At 39.9% G+C, this 14,984-nt stretch overlaps 1 protein-coding gene across 6 annotated transcripts in view; it reads left to right on the top strand.

Moving 5' to 3' along the window:
- The window catches only part of DYRK4 (dual specificity tyrosine phosphorylation regulated kinase 4), an 81,661-nt gene that overhangs the window by 25,536 nt on the left and 41,141 nt on the right, over positions 1-14,984 (top strand). For 3 of the 6 annotated variants that reach the window (XM_072653970.1, XM_072653974.1, XM_072653971.1), the window contains 4 exons: positions 10,122-10,215; positions 10,589-10,642; positions 13,082-13,165; positions 14,111-14,239. In XM_072653970.1, coding sequence (XP_072510071.1) covers positions 10,129-10,215; positions 10,589-10,642; positions 13,082-13,165; positions 14,111-14,239 — 354 coding nt within the window. In that variant the 5' untranslated portion in view covers positions 10,122-10,128. Of the gene's footprint in view, positions 1-4,961; positions 5,050-10,121; positions 10,216-10,588; positions 10,643-13,081; positions 13,166-14,110; positions 14,240-14,984 lie in introns of those variants that run through there. The other 3 variants (XM_072653969.1, XM_072653972.1, XM_072653973.1) reach the window with 3 other exon arrangements.

The raw sequence follows: 14,984 nt of genomic DNA, 5'->3' as shown, positions 1-14,984 counted from the left end.
GAGTCACTATGGACCACCATGCTTCAAGAATGCCAGCAGTGGAGACAGACTATTATTCCATCAAAGCAGCACCCAGTGGCAGAGGCTCTGAGCCCAGTGCAGCAGGGTGATAAGGAGCTAGCAGAGAAATGAGTTCATTGGAGAAGTTTCTTGCAGCAGAAGTTGTGGACCCAGTAGAGTAATGTCTAGAAGAGAAGACAGATATCAACAATCCTGCAGTACTGGAGTCATGATTTGATCCTTCACATGGGTGCTGGTCTGCCCCATTGTGCCTTGACTGATCATATTCCCTGCATGTGCATCCTTCCACATGCATACCTTGGACATATGTTTTCCCTTTGTCTTTGCCTTTCTAGGTGTGTTCCTTAGACATGTTCATTTTTCTGATTGAAGCTGTGTACAGTTTTTGGAAAATGCACCTAGGTTTACTGTGGGAAATATTTTGTTGCTTCTTTTCTTATTATGCCATTTCATTAAATACCTTTACTTTGAACTAATTGTGTCTTCTTGCTAACTATTGAACAAATACACTAGTGGGAGCTAGTGTTTTTAAGGGATGAATACTCAAAGAGTACTTTGAACTTGAGGTAATTCTCTCCTAGGGAAGGCAAGGAGAACAGGTAGAAGGGTACGCCTAGGCACTACATGCAGGTTCCCCTAACGACCAGCAACAAAGCCATACTAGCTTTTTTTTCACCTGGGGCAAAAATGAACAGGTTTGGGAGTGGGGGAGAAGTGAAGTGGTAATAGTTCTGCCAGGAGATTGGATAATTTAGCCCTCAACTACACAAGGGTTTGTGGCCTGGGAAAGGATGGCCATTGGACATCCAAAAGGATGCTGAAGGGTGATAGCTATGCTGCATAGAGGTTTTAGGAACAGCAGCCTGACAGCAGCTGCTCTTTTATGGTGAAATAGAGTACAATGATATTGAGGTATAATAGTACCTCAGGAGTGCAATGAGTGCTGAATTTGGAGTCAGAAGACTTGCATTCAGATCCCAGCTTTGCCACTTATTTCCTCTGTGACCTTAGGAAGTAATTTCTCTTGATCTCATTTTCTATAGAATGAAGATAAATCTATAAAACGAAGATAGATAACTAGATAACTTCCAAAGTCCTTTTCAGTTTTCAGTCTCTGTGATACTAAGGCACAGGATGGTGGTTACCATGGGAAGAAAGCAAAGAGATGAAGCATATCCCCTAAAGAGAGTGCATTTCTACCCCTGTACTACTCACATCTGGATCCTGGGGGCAGATCTTGGTTCACCCTGTGTTAATCAATCGCAGCTCTGGTGAGCAATAACTAGCTCTCTTTAGAAAGAGTGCAAATGCATCAGTTAATGTAAGTCCTTCCCTTCAGCTTGAGTTACTCCCTCTTGTCCTTTTAGCCCCTGGTATCTGACCAACTTAGCACCATTTCAGACAATACAACATCTTACCTCCCATTCCTCCACTTCTTGTGTTATAGTAGATTACCACACAAAGTTCATGAGTAGGTGGAGCATTTTCTTCTCCTTGGGGTACCCATGCATAATTGATCTGTGATCACTTTTATATAGTCAACTAAAGGAATATAGCAGTTCCCCCTCATGGGAACCAGTTCTTGGTTTTTTAGAAGCCCAGAAGGCTTTTTGCTTTTATCATATTTCTTATAGACCATGGCAAAAGCCCATTATTGTTCTAGAGTGGTTGCTACAATGACCTTATTAGTGGTTTTAGATAGACCAAGATATTGGTATATCCTTCCTGGTTTGGGCAAGGAGTCCATCATATTCAAAACCTGGCCTTTGTACCCTGTGGTGATAGACTTTAACTGTTAATCATCTTTCATCCAGGTTGCATTTTGTCACTCTTTATGAATGATTTCCAATATAAAGAAAGGACCAATGTGATGGCTATCATTGTCTACAATATATAGACATATAATATAGACACATACAGACATATGCCCACATATATGAGTATGGACTCTATTCCCAACTATATATCTCATTAATGTAGACACTTGTTAGCTCCCAGAAGTATACATGTTCTCATTCTGAGACCACTATTGTTGATTGGTATCTATCTATCTATCTACCTGTCTGTCTGTCTGTCTGTCTGTCTATCTATCTATCTATCTATCTATCTATCTATCTATCTATCTATCTATCTATCTATCTATCTCTGAGGTGAGGTTTTGTTTTGGAGGCTTACTCTGGAAGAACGTTTGTGTGCCAGATGAGACTTTGGGTAGCCTCTAAGGAGCCCCCAGCTTTGAAAACCCAGATGTTGGTGCTTCTCTCTCTGGTAACTATGTATGTATATGTTGACCTGAAAACTTGGTTAAAGAAAAGGCAACAGGCTAAATGCATACATTTTATGATTTAATTAATTAATTAATCAATTCCCTATTAAAGACAATGGTAACATAATGCATTATGGAGCCAGAAATGTTCTGGCTACCCAGTGTGCAGAAATCTTCTGGCTTATATACATTTTGCCGTGAGAAAGGAACTCTCCTAGTTGAACAAATCATAAATTCAGTAAGACAAGACAATTAACAAAGTAATGTTGGTCAGGCCTTGCGATTCCAGGCTGGGTAAACATATGTCTCGGTGACAAGGAAGGAAATCCCACCACTAGTGAGTGGCAGGCTTCCTGCCCTAAACAGATAACTGACATAGGAAAGGGTAAACAAAGTTCAATAGAAATTACGACCTAAGATGTCTATATTTTCTTTACCATTAATATGCCATAACATAGTATATGTCTATAGATAATAAGATATAAAGGAAAGTCCCATTATTCAAGATAGTGTCTTAGGTTAAAGGTCTCCTAAGGAATGTAGAGTCAGCCTTGGCTGGCTTTGTTGACATAGGAAGAGGCACCCTCTGAGTTTGCTTCAGAGAGAACAAAGAGATTATTCCAAAATTTTACATTAAACATTATCATATGTAATGGTCAGACAATTGGAACTGTTGATCTGTGATGTATGTATTGCTTATGGTCAGTTAGAAATCCTGTCTGTTGGTCTTTATTTCTCTGGTTCTATTTTCTCTATTGGTGAATGTAATTAAAATAGGTTGTTGACCCCCTTTTAAGTTGCTTTCTTTAGAAAAGCAGATCTAAGAACCTGTGCTAGCAGGTCATCCTGGATGTGTGTCAGGGTGCTTGCTGTTACACTGGTTTGAACCCCAGGCACCACAATCCAGGCACCTTCCATTCCCTTAGTTGCCATGTCATCCCAGAAGTATAAGAGGGAAGTCCAGGTTAAAGCCCTGTGGGAGATGATTTTGATAATCTTGGACCAGTGCCACTGACTGATGATAGGATCATATATGGCAAAAGGGAAGTGAATTGCCTCTTTTATTAATAACTCAAGCACCTATTGCCCAGTGATTTGGAATCTCAGAAACAATATTCACAACTGGCCACTGGCAAATTCATGAGGAGGTGAATCCTGAGGCTTGTGATTCTCTATGCTATATCATAGCCCAAAGGTTATGGTGATCTTACATAATGATATCCTGACCAGTCATAGAAATTTTACTTTTTTTTGGTGATATTTAACTGACAATCTCCAGATTTTCATTTCTAAGAAGGACCCATGATCCATATACGTAGAGATCAACTGGCACTCTCTCTTCTCAACCACTATTGCAGCCATGGTCAGACCTTGGCAAGTGGCATAAATGGTAATTGACAGTCCTTCTTAGATTTAAGATAGAGCTGGGTCTCCAGACAAACTGTTCTTTAATGTAGTCAAAGAAATGCATTCTCGCTCTGTCTCAAAAAGAAGTCCTCTGAAGGATCGCTGATGGATTGCTCAAGTATGTGTATCAACAAGGACCCCAACATATACAGGAGGGCCTGTTGTACAGGTTCTTAGATCTGCTTTTCTAAAAGGAAAGCAACTTTTGAGGGATGAACAATCACTTTAATCAAGCTCATATATCATTCACTTATCAGTTCAGGTGAAAGAGTCAGCACCCTTCAGAGAAAATATAAACAGAGAAACAAAGATCAAGCTACAGACAGAGCTTCTCAGTGTCTGACCATAAGCAATGCATACTTAGTTACCACAGAGGGAAGCACCAACATCTGAGTTTTCAAAGGAGTGGTTGGGGAGGAGAGGTGGGAGGTTCTTAGTGGCTGCCCAGAGTCTCAGCTGGCCAAATTCTTACAATGAGTAAGCCCCAAAACAAAACCTCCCCTCAGAGTATTTATACAATTTTCAGAGCCAGAGGGCAATCAGGATCCTTTGAAACCTTGCCTGTTAGAAATTAACAAAAGGTGTTAAGGCCTATTAATGGGTAGGGAAGATCTTTACTCTTCCCATCCCCTCCCCTTAGCCAATCAGCTTCAGAAAGTAGGATTGTACCTCTTTCACCAAGGTGAGTAGAGGCTCTCAGTTCAGCAGTCTCACCAATTACCTCAGGATATGGTTACTTTCCCAAAAGGTACCAGATTTTAGGCATAGATGGATATTGTCACCAATTACCTTCAATTATGAGTAATACAGATGTGTTGAGTACGACCACATCCTTCCCTGGTAGATAACCAAGTAAAAAGTTCATTAATTCATGGTATACATTGTGAATTCAACACAAAGCTTTAAAATTATCTGGAGTTTGAGGGAAGAGTGTTGGTAAGTTGTGAAAGGTAGTCATGGTTAAATTAATTATTCAGTTTTCTATGCAAAGATGGTTTTATCCCAGGAAACTAATGTCAGCAGGGTGTTCCAAAAAAGCACTAGAAATGTTTAGACCTGAGTGATTTCCTGAATCAGGCAGGAAGACACACAGAAGTTCTGCATAGTTGGCAACCCTGGTGTAAAGAGTAGCCCATTCAATGTTCAGAAGTCAGTAATGAGTCTTTACCTCCTGTTTAGGTACTTTTTAAAAATGGAATTTGCAACTTTATATCCTTGGTAAATCAGTTCATAAATTAGTTCTTTACTCCCTTTTCACGTTTCAGAGTTGCATGGCCCAAGAGCATCGAAGTACAAAGTGTGCATGCTCTGTGTTCAGAGCTAAGGCTGCAGTGAAGTTGCGTGATGCAACAAAGGCAAGTGAGGCCAGAAATGCCTCAGATTCATTACGTCTTTGATTTTGAATTACTTTTTGGTTGTTGCACATTCAGAAACCTTTTACTGTTGCCAAATATTTTGCAACTTCATTTGGGGTCTTGACTGACAGTTTAAGAAGCACAGCCTTATTCTGGTCAGCCTGGAATTGGGATTATTATTGTCTCTGTTACCAGTTTCACACTCAATTCATTCATCTACTACTCATATTACCTGTGGGTTCCATCACTCAGGCATTCTCTTGGGATTATGGCTCTTAATGTGTTAGTAAGTTGTAAGTAAGTAAGTAAGTAAGATAAAATCAAGAAAGTCAAGGGAAGCCTCAACCTACAATATATTGTTAATTAAGTCCAGTATTTTAACATTTGTGTTCCATTTAAGTTGTAATGAAACTACATTGCCAGAATATGCTTGTCAAGTCTGCCAGGATGCTTCTGGTAAGTTCATACTTTGACTCCGCTAGATTACTTATATTTAATTTCCTTCTGGCATCAATCCATTCATTCACCTCTATTTCCTTTACTACCTTTTGGACAAATTTAAGCATGTTGATTGATGACCCAATATAAAATGGCTCTTTAATCCCCAAGTCCACAGACTGACTTGGTGTTGCAATTAATGGTCACCTGGAAGTCTTTGGAGGAGAGCTCTCCTAGGTTAACCAATTAGCCATGAGTTCAGGAAAGGCCATATGCATGCTGGAGTGTTCCAAGAACCTCTCCAGGAAGTAGCCATCTCCCTCCCTGACAGAGTTAACTTGGGAATTGTCAATTTTTCTGTATTTTCTGTAAAATATTTTTCTGTAGTCAATTCATGTCTGTTCCCTATTTCTCAAGCCTTCACTGTACAGCAAATCTATGCTTTACTGAGTGTTATAAATAGGGTCCCCCCTCAACCTTCCTCCCTATCTAGAGTAAGGCTCACACCCAGCCCAATAATGAAACTAAAGTCCGGAGGGAAAGAAGAATCTTTAATTATGGTCCTTACATGAAGAGGGCACACTTCCTAGTATGAGAGTACTCACCTTAAACAAAGAACAATACTTGTTGTGAAATCAGCAAAGCTTTCATTAATTTTTACCCTCATTCCCATGTAGCTCCTAGGAGAGTACTACGAATTGTTCAGACCAATGCAAGCCCCTTTATGCTGTTCCACAATTCAAATCTCCCACCTCACCATCTGTTGACTAGAAGGAGCCTCCTGAATACCTCACTTCATGTTCTCCTCTCTGACAGGCTTCCCCTCAACAGCTTGTCAAGCCTGCACACAAGTTTCTGACCTTTCACCTGACCATGCTAGGTCACAACTCTGATCAACTGTTATCATTTAAAGCTGGGAGTTTTAACCCTGTAGAGACAGAACTCCTTCCTTTGTTTTCCACACAGAGGATATCCAAAAGGTTATCTAAATCATTAATTCTTCCATTTTATACCCCTTCCTTGCGCACTGCTTCCCAGATAGGGAATAGTACTGCCTCCTGAACCTGTATCTAGCTGCAGACAGTTGCTATGCCTGTTTTCTTGGACCAGCCAGTGGAAGTGGGAAGAGCCTGGTTTGGGAGTCAGAAGAGACCTTTGTTTGATTTTCGCCTCTCATGCTTGCTAATTGTGTGACCATAGGCAAAGTCATTTAGTTTTCCTAAGATTTAGTTTTCTTATCTGTAAATGGGAACAATAATAGCTGTAATATTTATTTTATCAAGTTGTTATGAGGCTAGAGCTATATAACATCAGTTATGATTCTGCATCCTTGGAGGTTACTCTGGAACCGATGAGATCACAGATCACTTTGAGTATACTGAGTATTATTATTCTATCTCCCCCAGGGCTCTCACATCTCAGGGATTTTCATCCTTAATGAGACCAAGCTGAGCTCAGATCCATAGGGAGTCCTGGATGTGGAACAACACGGGTATCACTTCCTTCCCCAACATATATAGCTAATGGTTCCAACTCCACCTTCCGTTGTTCACTCTTTATCTTCCTCATTAGATTGTTCCATTGGATTCTCCATCCCTCATCAACCACTGAGTGAAACGAGTCTAATCACCTGGGCATATGTGCAGGCATTTGTAGCACCTTCCCAACTACTAAAGATTTTATACACATACACATGCACATAGACATACACACATGCACACACACACACGAGGATGACTTCCAAATATGCCCAGTTGTCTATCTGACCTAATGTTCACATTTGTGTTCCGTTTAAGTTACAATGGAACCATATTGCCAGAGGCATGCCAAGTATGGTTCAAGGCTGGCTGCATTTCCTCTAGCATCTGCCTCATTTGGTCTGAACTCAAGACCAAATCATTTGGTGACTGAATCAGAGCCATATAGAACTGGCAATAGGGCCGTGGGAGTTGACTTTGAATCTCAGCAGTCCCTATATCATTCACATGTTGGATCCATCTCAGTGAGTAAAGAATTCAAAAACTTCTATTTTTTTTTCCTGGCATGCTCCACTGCCACTTCCTAAAGCAAGCTCACTCTGCCTTTGGAATGGCAAATTCCATTCTCCTTAATGAATGGAAAATGCCCAGTGTTAGTCCACTTATCTCTTAGGGCATCTTTCTTTTTCTGTTTCCCTCCATAGTAATTGCATACTTCCCACTAAGGCTTAGAAGATTATTCCTTACCACCTAGAACTTAGTGTTACAAATAGCCCTTACTCATCCCCTCAGGTCCTCTCATGGGAGAAGGGGCAGTCTTTTCAAGAATCCCCAAGCTATCTAAGCTTCTTCTACAATAAAGCAGCATAGATCATTGCTGCCACCAAATAAATCATTCAAGGGCTCCATTTCTATATTGATTAGGTATGTCCCTAAAAACTGTCACTATTGGCAAACAGGTGTTAATTAGGTAACCTGCTGACTATGCCAAGATGTTGCTCTGCTTCCTTCTCCACCACAGCTTTCTGGGAGGAAAGAAACTTGGGTTTTATCTAAGCATTTTATTAAGCCTGCATAGCTCTAGCTAATAGTTACAAGGGAGAATAGGACAGTGGATAGACTGCAGATGTGGAGTTAGGAAGACCTGACTTCAAATCCTGCCTCAGACACGTACTGGTTTTGTGATCTTTGGTAAGTGACTTAACCTCTTTGGACCTCAGTTAATAAAGGGGTTGGACTTGATAATCTCTATGTTCTATTCAGCTCTAAACTTAGGATCCTATGGGGAATTGAGTCTCATTTCTCATCACATTCACTTATCTTCCATCGTAGCATTCATAGACATACACACATAGACACACACACGAGGCTATGTGCTTCATAGACAGTGCTTCTCCAAATGTCACTCAAATATCTATCCCAAAGTCTTACCTCCTTTCATACCTTTGCAAATTCCCAGTTCATGTTACATCTTGGGTTGAGACTAGAAGTTCTTGTTATCCCCTAGGATATCATTCTTTCCATGTGTGTCATTGCCTTAGCTCACCCTCTGTTCACTTTGTGGTTAACTTATCTTAGTTTCCGCTGATTTCGCAGTCAGCCCTCCTTGTGGCTATCTCTTTCTGTAGTGCCCTTCCTGCAGGTATCTAATATAACTCATATGTCTGCTTCATGGAAAAAGGATCTCCATCTCTTTGAGTTCCCATACAGGGAAACCCTATATCCTTGATAGAGACACTTGTAATTATGCATTTCCCAAAACAAAACTGGAAAAGTTATTGCAAATTCCATTGAGGGGTCCCCTTGAAACTGGACTGGACCCTTCTCAGATTTTTTTCAGCCCAGCTCTTGGTAAGTTTTTAATACTTCTCCCTCCAACTTTAGCCAGTTCAACACAGTTAAAGTATCTATGCTACACATTATTCTATTTGATGCTGTACAGAGTTCTAACTTTGAAGCAGAAAACATGGTTCTACCTTCATTCTCTTTCTCCTCTCCTTTATGTTTTTAATATCCCCATTGACACAAGAGGGTTGTGTCAGTATAATATGGAATGTGATGTGGAATTCTCTTTATGTATGGCTTTTCAGCCTAGGGCATCATGTACGCTTAGTGACATCCTCTCACAAAGATAAATAGCATACTGAACCTCTAATCCCCTGCGCCATATATATGATGGGAGAAAAGGAAGCTATTGGCTTTTTCAGCAAGCAAACTAATGCCTGTTAGGGGTAGCTTTGTTGTTTTCTGCCCTTGTCTTGTCAGGGAGGTTCTGATTGCAATGACCCACAGATACAGGAAGATCAAAGATCTCAGATGCTTGGGAAAATCATCAGAACTGCTAGAATGGATACTAAGCCCAATCACATTTGCAACGATTCATCTCCCTGTCCCATTCCATTCCATCAAATTCATTAGTGCCTAACCTGGAGGCCTATAGCATCTGCTAGGAGATGTGATGGATCATTGTGAATGTCCTGGGGGTTAGATGACTTTCTTAAGGCCCTATGATTAGTAAGTGTCAGAGAAGGGTTTTCAACTTAGGTCTTTTGATACCATGTCAGTGACATTTAAAGCCTCCATAAAGCAATATGACTACTTAAAATGTCTAAACTGAGAGGAGATCCCCCCCACTCAACTTTTTTGGATTCTGGTGTCTGTTGGAAAAGAACAAAGACCATTGAAAAATAGGCAATAGTTGGAGCAGAGGTCCAGCTTGGTTGTCTCCTTTTTTGGTTATCAACAGGCATTTCATCTGCCCAAATAGCCCCTTCCTGAATACAGACGCTGAAGGGTAGGAGTGGGAGGTAGGGTTCCAAGATTTTTAAATGAACAAAAAAATGTGGAATCTTTTTGGCTTGAATATCCTGAAATTCTAGCTACTTTCTTGACAGCTCTTTCTTCTGTTCTGTTCTTAGTAGTGTCAGTGTTATGCAGTAAGGGTTCTCAGTCTTCCTTCCTCTGGTGTTTTTATCTTTCCACCCAAAGAGAGCAGAAAGAAGAGAAAGAATACATTCCTTTCTTTTTTTATCTCCCTCCCCCAGTTTCCTTTGCATTAGCCCTGAATCCTGGGGATTATTTGACCCAGAACTTTTTTTTTTCACCATGCATATTTTTAATTCATTCTCTCTCTTAATCCCTCCTGATTTCCTGCAGGACAAAAATGAATACTAAAAAGCTAGGAAAACGAAGTTTGACGTCCTTTCCCATTCTGAAATCAAGAAAGAAACACAACCTCACCTCTATAAGGGTAAGAAGTCTCTGTTTTTCAGCCAAAGGCCAGAGTAGGGATGAGGTAAAGGGGGAGAGAGAGTAACACTTGGAATAAATAGTGATCACTTGGTCATAAACCCATAAGTTTTAATGAGTGTATAAGGGAATGAATGAAAAGCACCAGGACTGGAGCAGGGATTTGCCATGGTGGGTCTTATTTCGTTATTCCTTTTGGCCCTGATGTGATAAAACTCACCATCACAGTTGAGGCAGGGAGGCGTCAGATTTGGGATTTTTCAGAGCTCCCAAACCTCCCCACCCTTCCCCAGGAGCCTGTGTTTCTGGAATTCTTGAGCTAGTGTCTTTAATTTTACCTTTTACTTTGTTCTATGTATCTGCCACAACACCAGAAGTTTCCTGGAGTAATTTTGTCTGATGTGCATTCAAGAACAATTCCAAAACAGGTAGGTTGCTTGGTGTTGGCATGTTTATAACTTTTAGAGGCAGCAGTTATGATGACATTGTGATGTCTCAGTCAGTGTGGTTTTGTTGAAAGAGCACTGTATTTCTCATAAGAGTACTTAGGTCCAAATCCCCAGATTGACTTTACAGTTTGTATGGACTTGGACAATGGCTTCCATCTCTCTTCCCATCTGTGGAATGTAGGCAGTTGGTCTAGGGGTAGGGAACCTGGGGCCTTGAGGTTCTTTAGGACCTCAGGTGCAGCCTTTTGACTGAATCCAAACTTTACTTTTTATTAAAAGGATTATTATCTAGACTCTAGATCATCTCTAAGGATTTTTCTAGTTCAAGATTCCATAACATTTTACTCAGTTTTTTAATGTTATAATTTATTTGGAAGGAGGCATCATGGCATCTTATTCTGGGGAATTTTTGTAATGGTTTTTGATTAAAAGCACTAACATTCTGACTCCTTGGTCTAGGCTTCTCTTCTCAACAAAGACCCAACTATAGGGCACAGATTCACTTTGGCACCCACTGGCATAGCTGGTTGCCTAGTACGATGGAAAAATTCCTCTACTTGACTATGTGAAAAAAGAGGGCTGGAGTAGGAGTTAGAAGGTCTATGCTGTATTGTGTAGTACCCTGCACAATGCTTGGTCAAAGTCTGTTTACAGTTGGCCCTGTGTGAAAGACCTCAGGGGCACTTCAGTGACCTAGCTAAGCCTAATTGTCTATCAAACTTATGTTTTATGAAGTCCTTAATGACTTCAATTCTCTTTAGCTCAACCTCCACTCTCCCACTGTGCTAACATATGCAGTAGTTATGAGGGTTTGGTCTTTACTAGTCTTCTAAAAGTCCCCATGTGAAGATGGGATGTCCAGGAAGTACCTCCCCAAGCTACATCCACCTGGTGAAACTGCTGCCTCTGGGGAATGGGAGAGGGCAGTGCACTAAGAAGGGGACAGCTTCCTTGAAGATGCATTAGGATCATCTCACATACAGACCTATCAGTTCATCTCCAGTGTAAATGAGATGGGTGTTGATGAGATCATAAGTGTTAACTTTATATTGGATTCTAAATTGGAGCATGGGATTTAGGGTAATTCCTCCATATAGTGATCACAAGCAACTGAAGGACCCCAGAGTCATATATTTAGGATTTACCCAAGGGATGAAGTTTTCTTTTTCTTCTTTTTTGAATGAGGAACATCACACTCTACTTCCTACTTCTTCTGGATACTATAGGTGACTGTAAAGACTATAATCACACTTTCCAAAGGGCCACGAATGGGCCTCAAGGAAACTCTTGGTACATTTGAATGTTAACTTAGGTTAGAGGCACTGACATAGTTACAATATCCTAGTGTGCACAGATCTATTAATGCTGGGGACCTAAGACAGAATTGGATGGGGTGAGGCAAAAGTGTGCCATCAGAGAAATGATGGCATGACTTGCAATGGACCAAAAGATGACCAGTTGACTTCAGATTTACTGGCTCCTTTCCTTTTTCCTTTCCTTTCCTTTCCTTTCCTTCCTTTCCTTTCCTTTCCTTTCCTTTCCTTTCCTTTCCTTTCCTTTCCTTTCCTTTCCTTTCCTTTCCTTTCCTTTCCTTTCCTTTCCTTTCCTTTCCTTTCCTTCCCTTCCCTTCCCTTCCCTTCCCTTCCCTTCCCTTCCCTTCCCTTCCCTTCCCTTTCCTTTCCTTTCCTTTCCTTGGCAAAAGTGACCTGATTCTACAATAGCAAGGTATATATTACTTATATGTTAATAGCAAGAATATCAGATGTTAGAAGATATATAGAATAGTATAAAATGTGATTCCTACATCAGGAAATTTCCTATCTGGATGGGGAAATGTAGGTGCCAGAAAAATCTTACAGACTGAGATAAACAACAAGTGCTAGATGGTACAATACTCTTAGGACTGGGGAAAGGCTTCATAGAAATGTGGGATTAAAACTGTGCTTTGCAGGATGGGCAAGATTGTTTCTTTTGGGGGGGAGCAGGAAGGCAATTGGAGTTAAGTGACTTGCCCAGGGTCACACAGCTAGGGAGTGTGTGAGGCTGAATTTGAACTCAGACCCTCCTGACTCCAAGCTTGCTGTTTTCCAACTTCACCTAGCTGTCCCACCACATGGAAAGAAATTTAGTGGGGAGAATGTGTGTGGGATTAGGGGAGGGTAATAAGTAAGAGTCAGCATATAAATATAGGTCTTTTGATATAACATCAGTGCTCTATTCCTGTGCCACAAGTGCCTACCTTAGGCTACACCAAAATTAGAAAGTAAGGTTTGAGCCAAATTGTGGAAGTTTGAATATTTCCACAATTGAATAGCAGTCAAAGCAGTTTAGATTATGTGGGCAATGATCCATCAAAGATTTTTGAGCAGGGGCTCAAGGGATGAAGCAACTCTAAGCACTCTTAATTCTATCTTTCAGTTATCCCAAATGGACAGTAAGGCTCAAAACCAACAACCAACTGCCAAGCACAGGAACCTGAGGCTGAACAGATATTTCCGTAAGGTAGAGAGTTCTGGTATTTGGTTCTTTTTCACTAGTACAGAGTAGGATGAGGGTGCCTTTTCCAGGTATCTGGACACAACACACTGGAAATTTTCTAGCTCCTCTAGACATTACCATCTATCTTTTGTCCTCTTCCCACAATTCCTAAATTAACACTGATTTTAATATATTTTAAAATATATATAGTTATATATTAAATATTATTAGCATTAATATTAATTATATATTATGCTATTATATTACATATATATTAAATAAATATATTATTAAATATTTCCCAATTACATATGCATGATTTTTAACATTCATTTTTTAAAATTGTGAGTTCTAAATTCTTTCCTTCCCTCTCGCCTCTCCTCTACCCTTTGAGAGAGCAAACAATATGATATTAATTATACATTTGAAGTCATGGAAAGCATATTTCCATATTAGCCATGTAGCAAAAGATAACAAACAAAAAAAATAAAGAGAGTTTTAAAAATATACTTCAATCTTCATTCAGAGTTTATCAGTTCTCTCCCTGCAGGTGGATGGCATTTTTTATCCCAGTCCTTTGGAATTGTCTTGGGTCATAGGTTGTTTTGATGAGAGCAGCAAAGTCTTCCACAATTGATCATCCTTACAAACTAAAACTGATTTTAGATTTATGTAGTTTTAATTGACCAACTGATGAATTGATTCAATGGGATAACTCTAAATCAAGAATGTAGAGGATATGGAAGCTTCTGTTAGAATCAGAGGGGTTTGTATTAAGTATTAGCAAAGATTTCCCCCTTTTGAATTATGAAACACTAGAAGATATTGGAAAGAAGCTATAGAATGCCCTTCCTCTGGAGAGTTTTAAGAGTAGGTTTAGGACTGGGCTGGATTAATCATAGCCTTGGGGTAAGTAGAATGCTGGAGATGACTTCTTGGTTAAAGTTCAAAGGATTTCTCTTTTTACAGAAAGCAAACAACAGTATTACTTCATTTCCTTGTCTGGACAATCATGGGAGGAAGAATGCAACTGATGTGGCAAAGATCCCTCCTCAGGACAATAACCTTCCACTCATCAACAACAAAAGTGTGTTGAAGGTACTGTCAATGTCACAGGTTGGTGAGTCTCAGGCAAGTGTTGGACTGAAGTGTTGATTAGCCCATGTAGGATCTGGTTGGGAAAATCACTTAATTTTTCTGAGTTTCAATATCCCATCTGTGCTTGTATTTCCTTAGAGTGCAAATTTATAGTGATATGTAATTGAAGCCTCAAAGGAATGATGTGATGGTCAGAGAGAGACTATCTTTGAAAAACAATTTGCTCTTGAAAAGAAATGTGTTAAATACATCTAAGAGTTAGTTGTATAATTCTTTTCTTAGGGAACATAGGTTCTAATTTAGTCTAATCCAACACAACAAACATTTGACAAGAATCTACTATATGCAAGAATCAAGGTGCTAGGGACACAAAGACAAAACAAAGCAAAAGTCCCTGCCTTGAAGCACTTTGCATCCCATTAGGGGATTGCAAATAACTTGAGGAAGGAGAGGTCACTAATTAATTGGGAGATTAGGAAAGATTTCCCATTGGAAATGAAAGTGAGCTGAACTGAAGGAAACAAGGTATTACCAAAGGTAGAGGTGAAGGAGGAGTTATTGGGGAATTGGGGAAGTCTATGCAAAATGTTTAGAAGTAGGGGATAGATTGCTGAGTTGGAGGATAAGCTAATAGGCTATTTTGGCTGGAAAATGAAGTTCATGAAGTAATGTGCTGTCATTCTGTAAAGGAAATTTATAGCTATGAAGTGCTTTAAGTGCTAAGTTGAGGACTTTATCTTTATAT

The sequence above is a fragment of the Notamacropus eugenii genome, chromosome 3 (assembly GCF_028372415.1).
Source record: "Notamacropus eugenii isolate mMacEug1 chromosome 3, mMacEug1.pri_v2, whole genome shotgun sequence".
Lineage (NCBI taxonomy): Eukaryota > Metazoa > Chordata > Mammalia > Diprotodontia > Macropodidae > Notamacropus > Notamacropus eugenii.
This window is presented reverse-complemented; position numbering and strand designations above follow the sequence as displayed.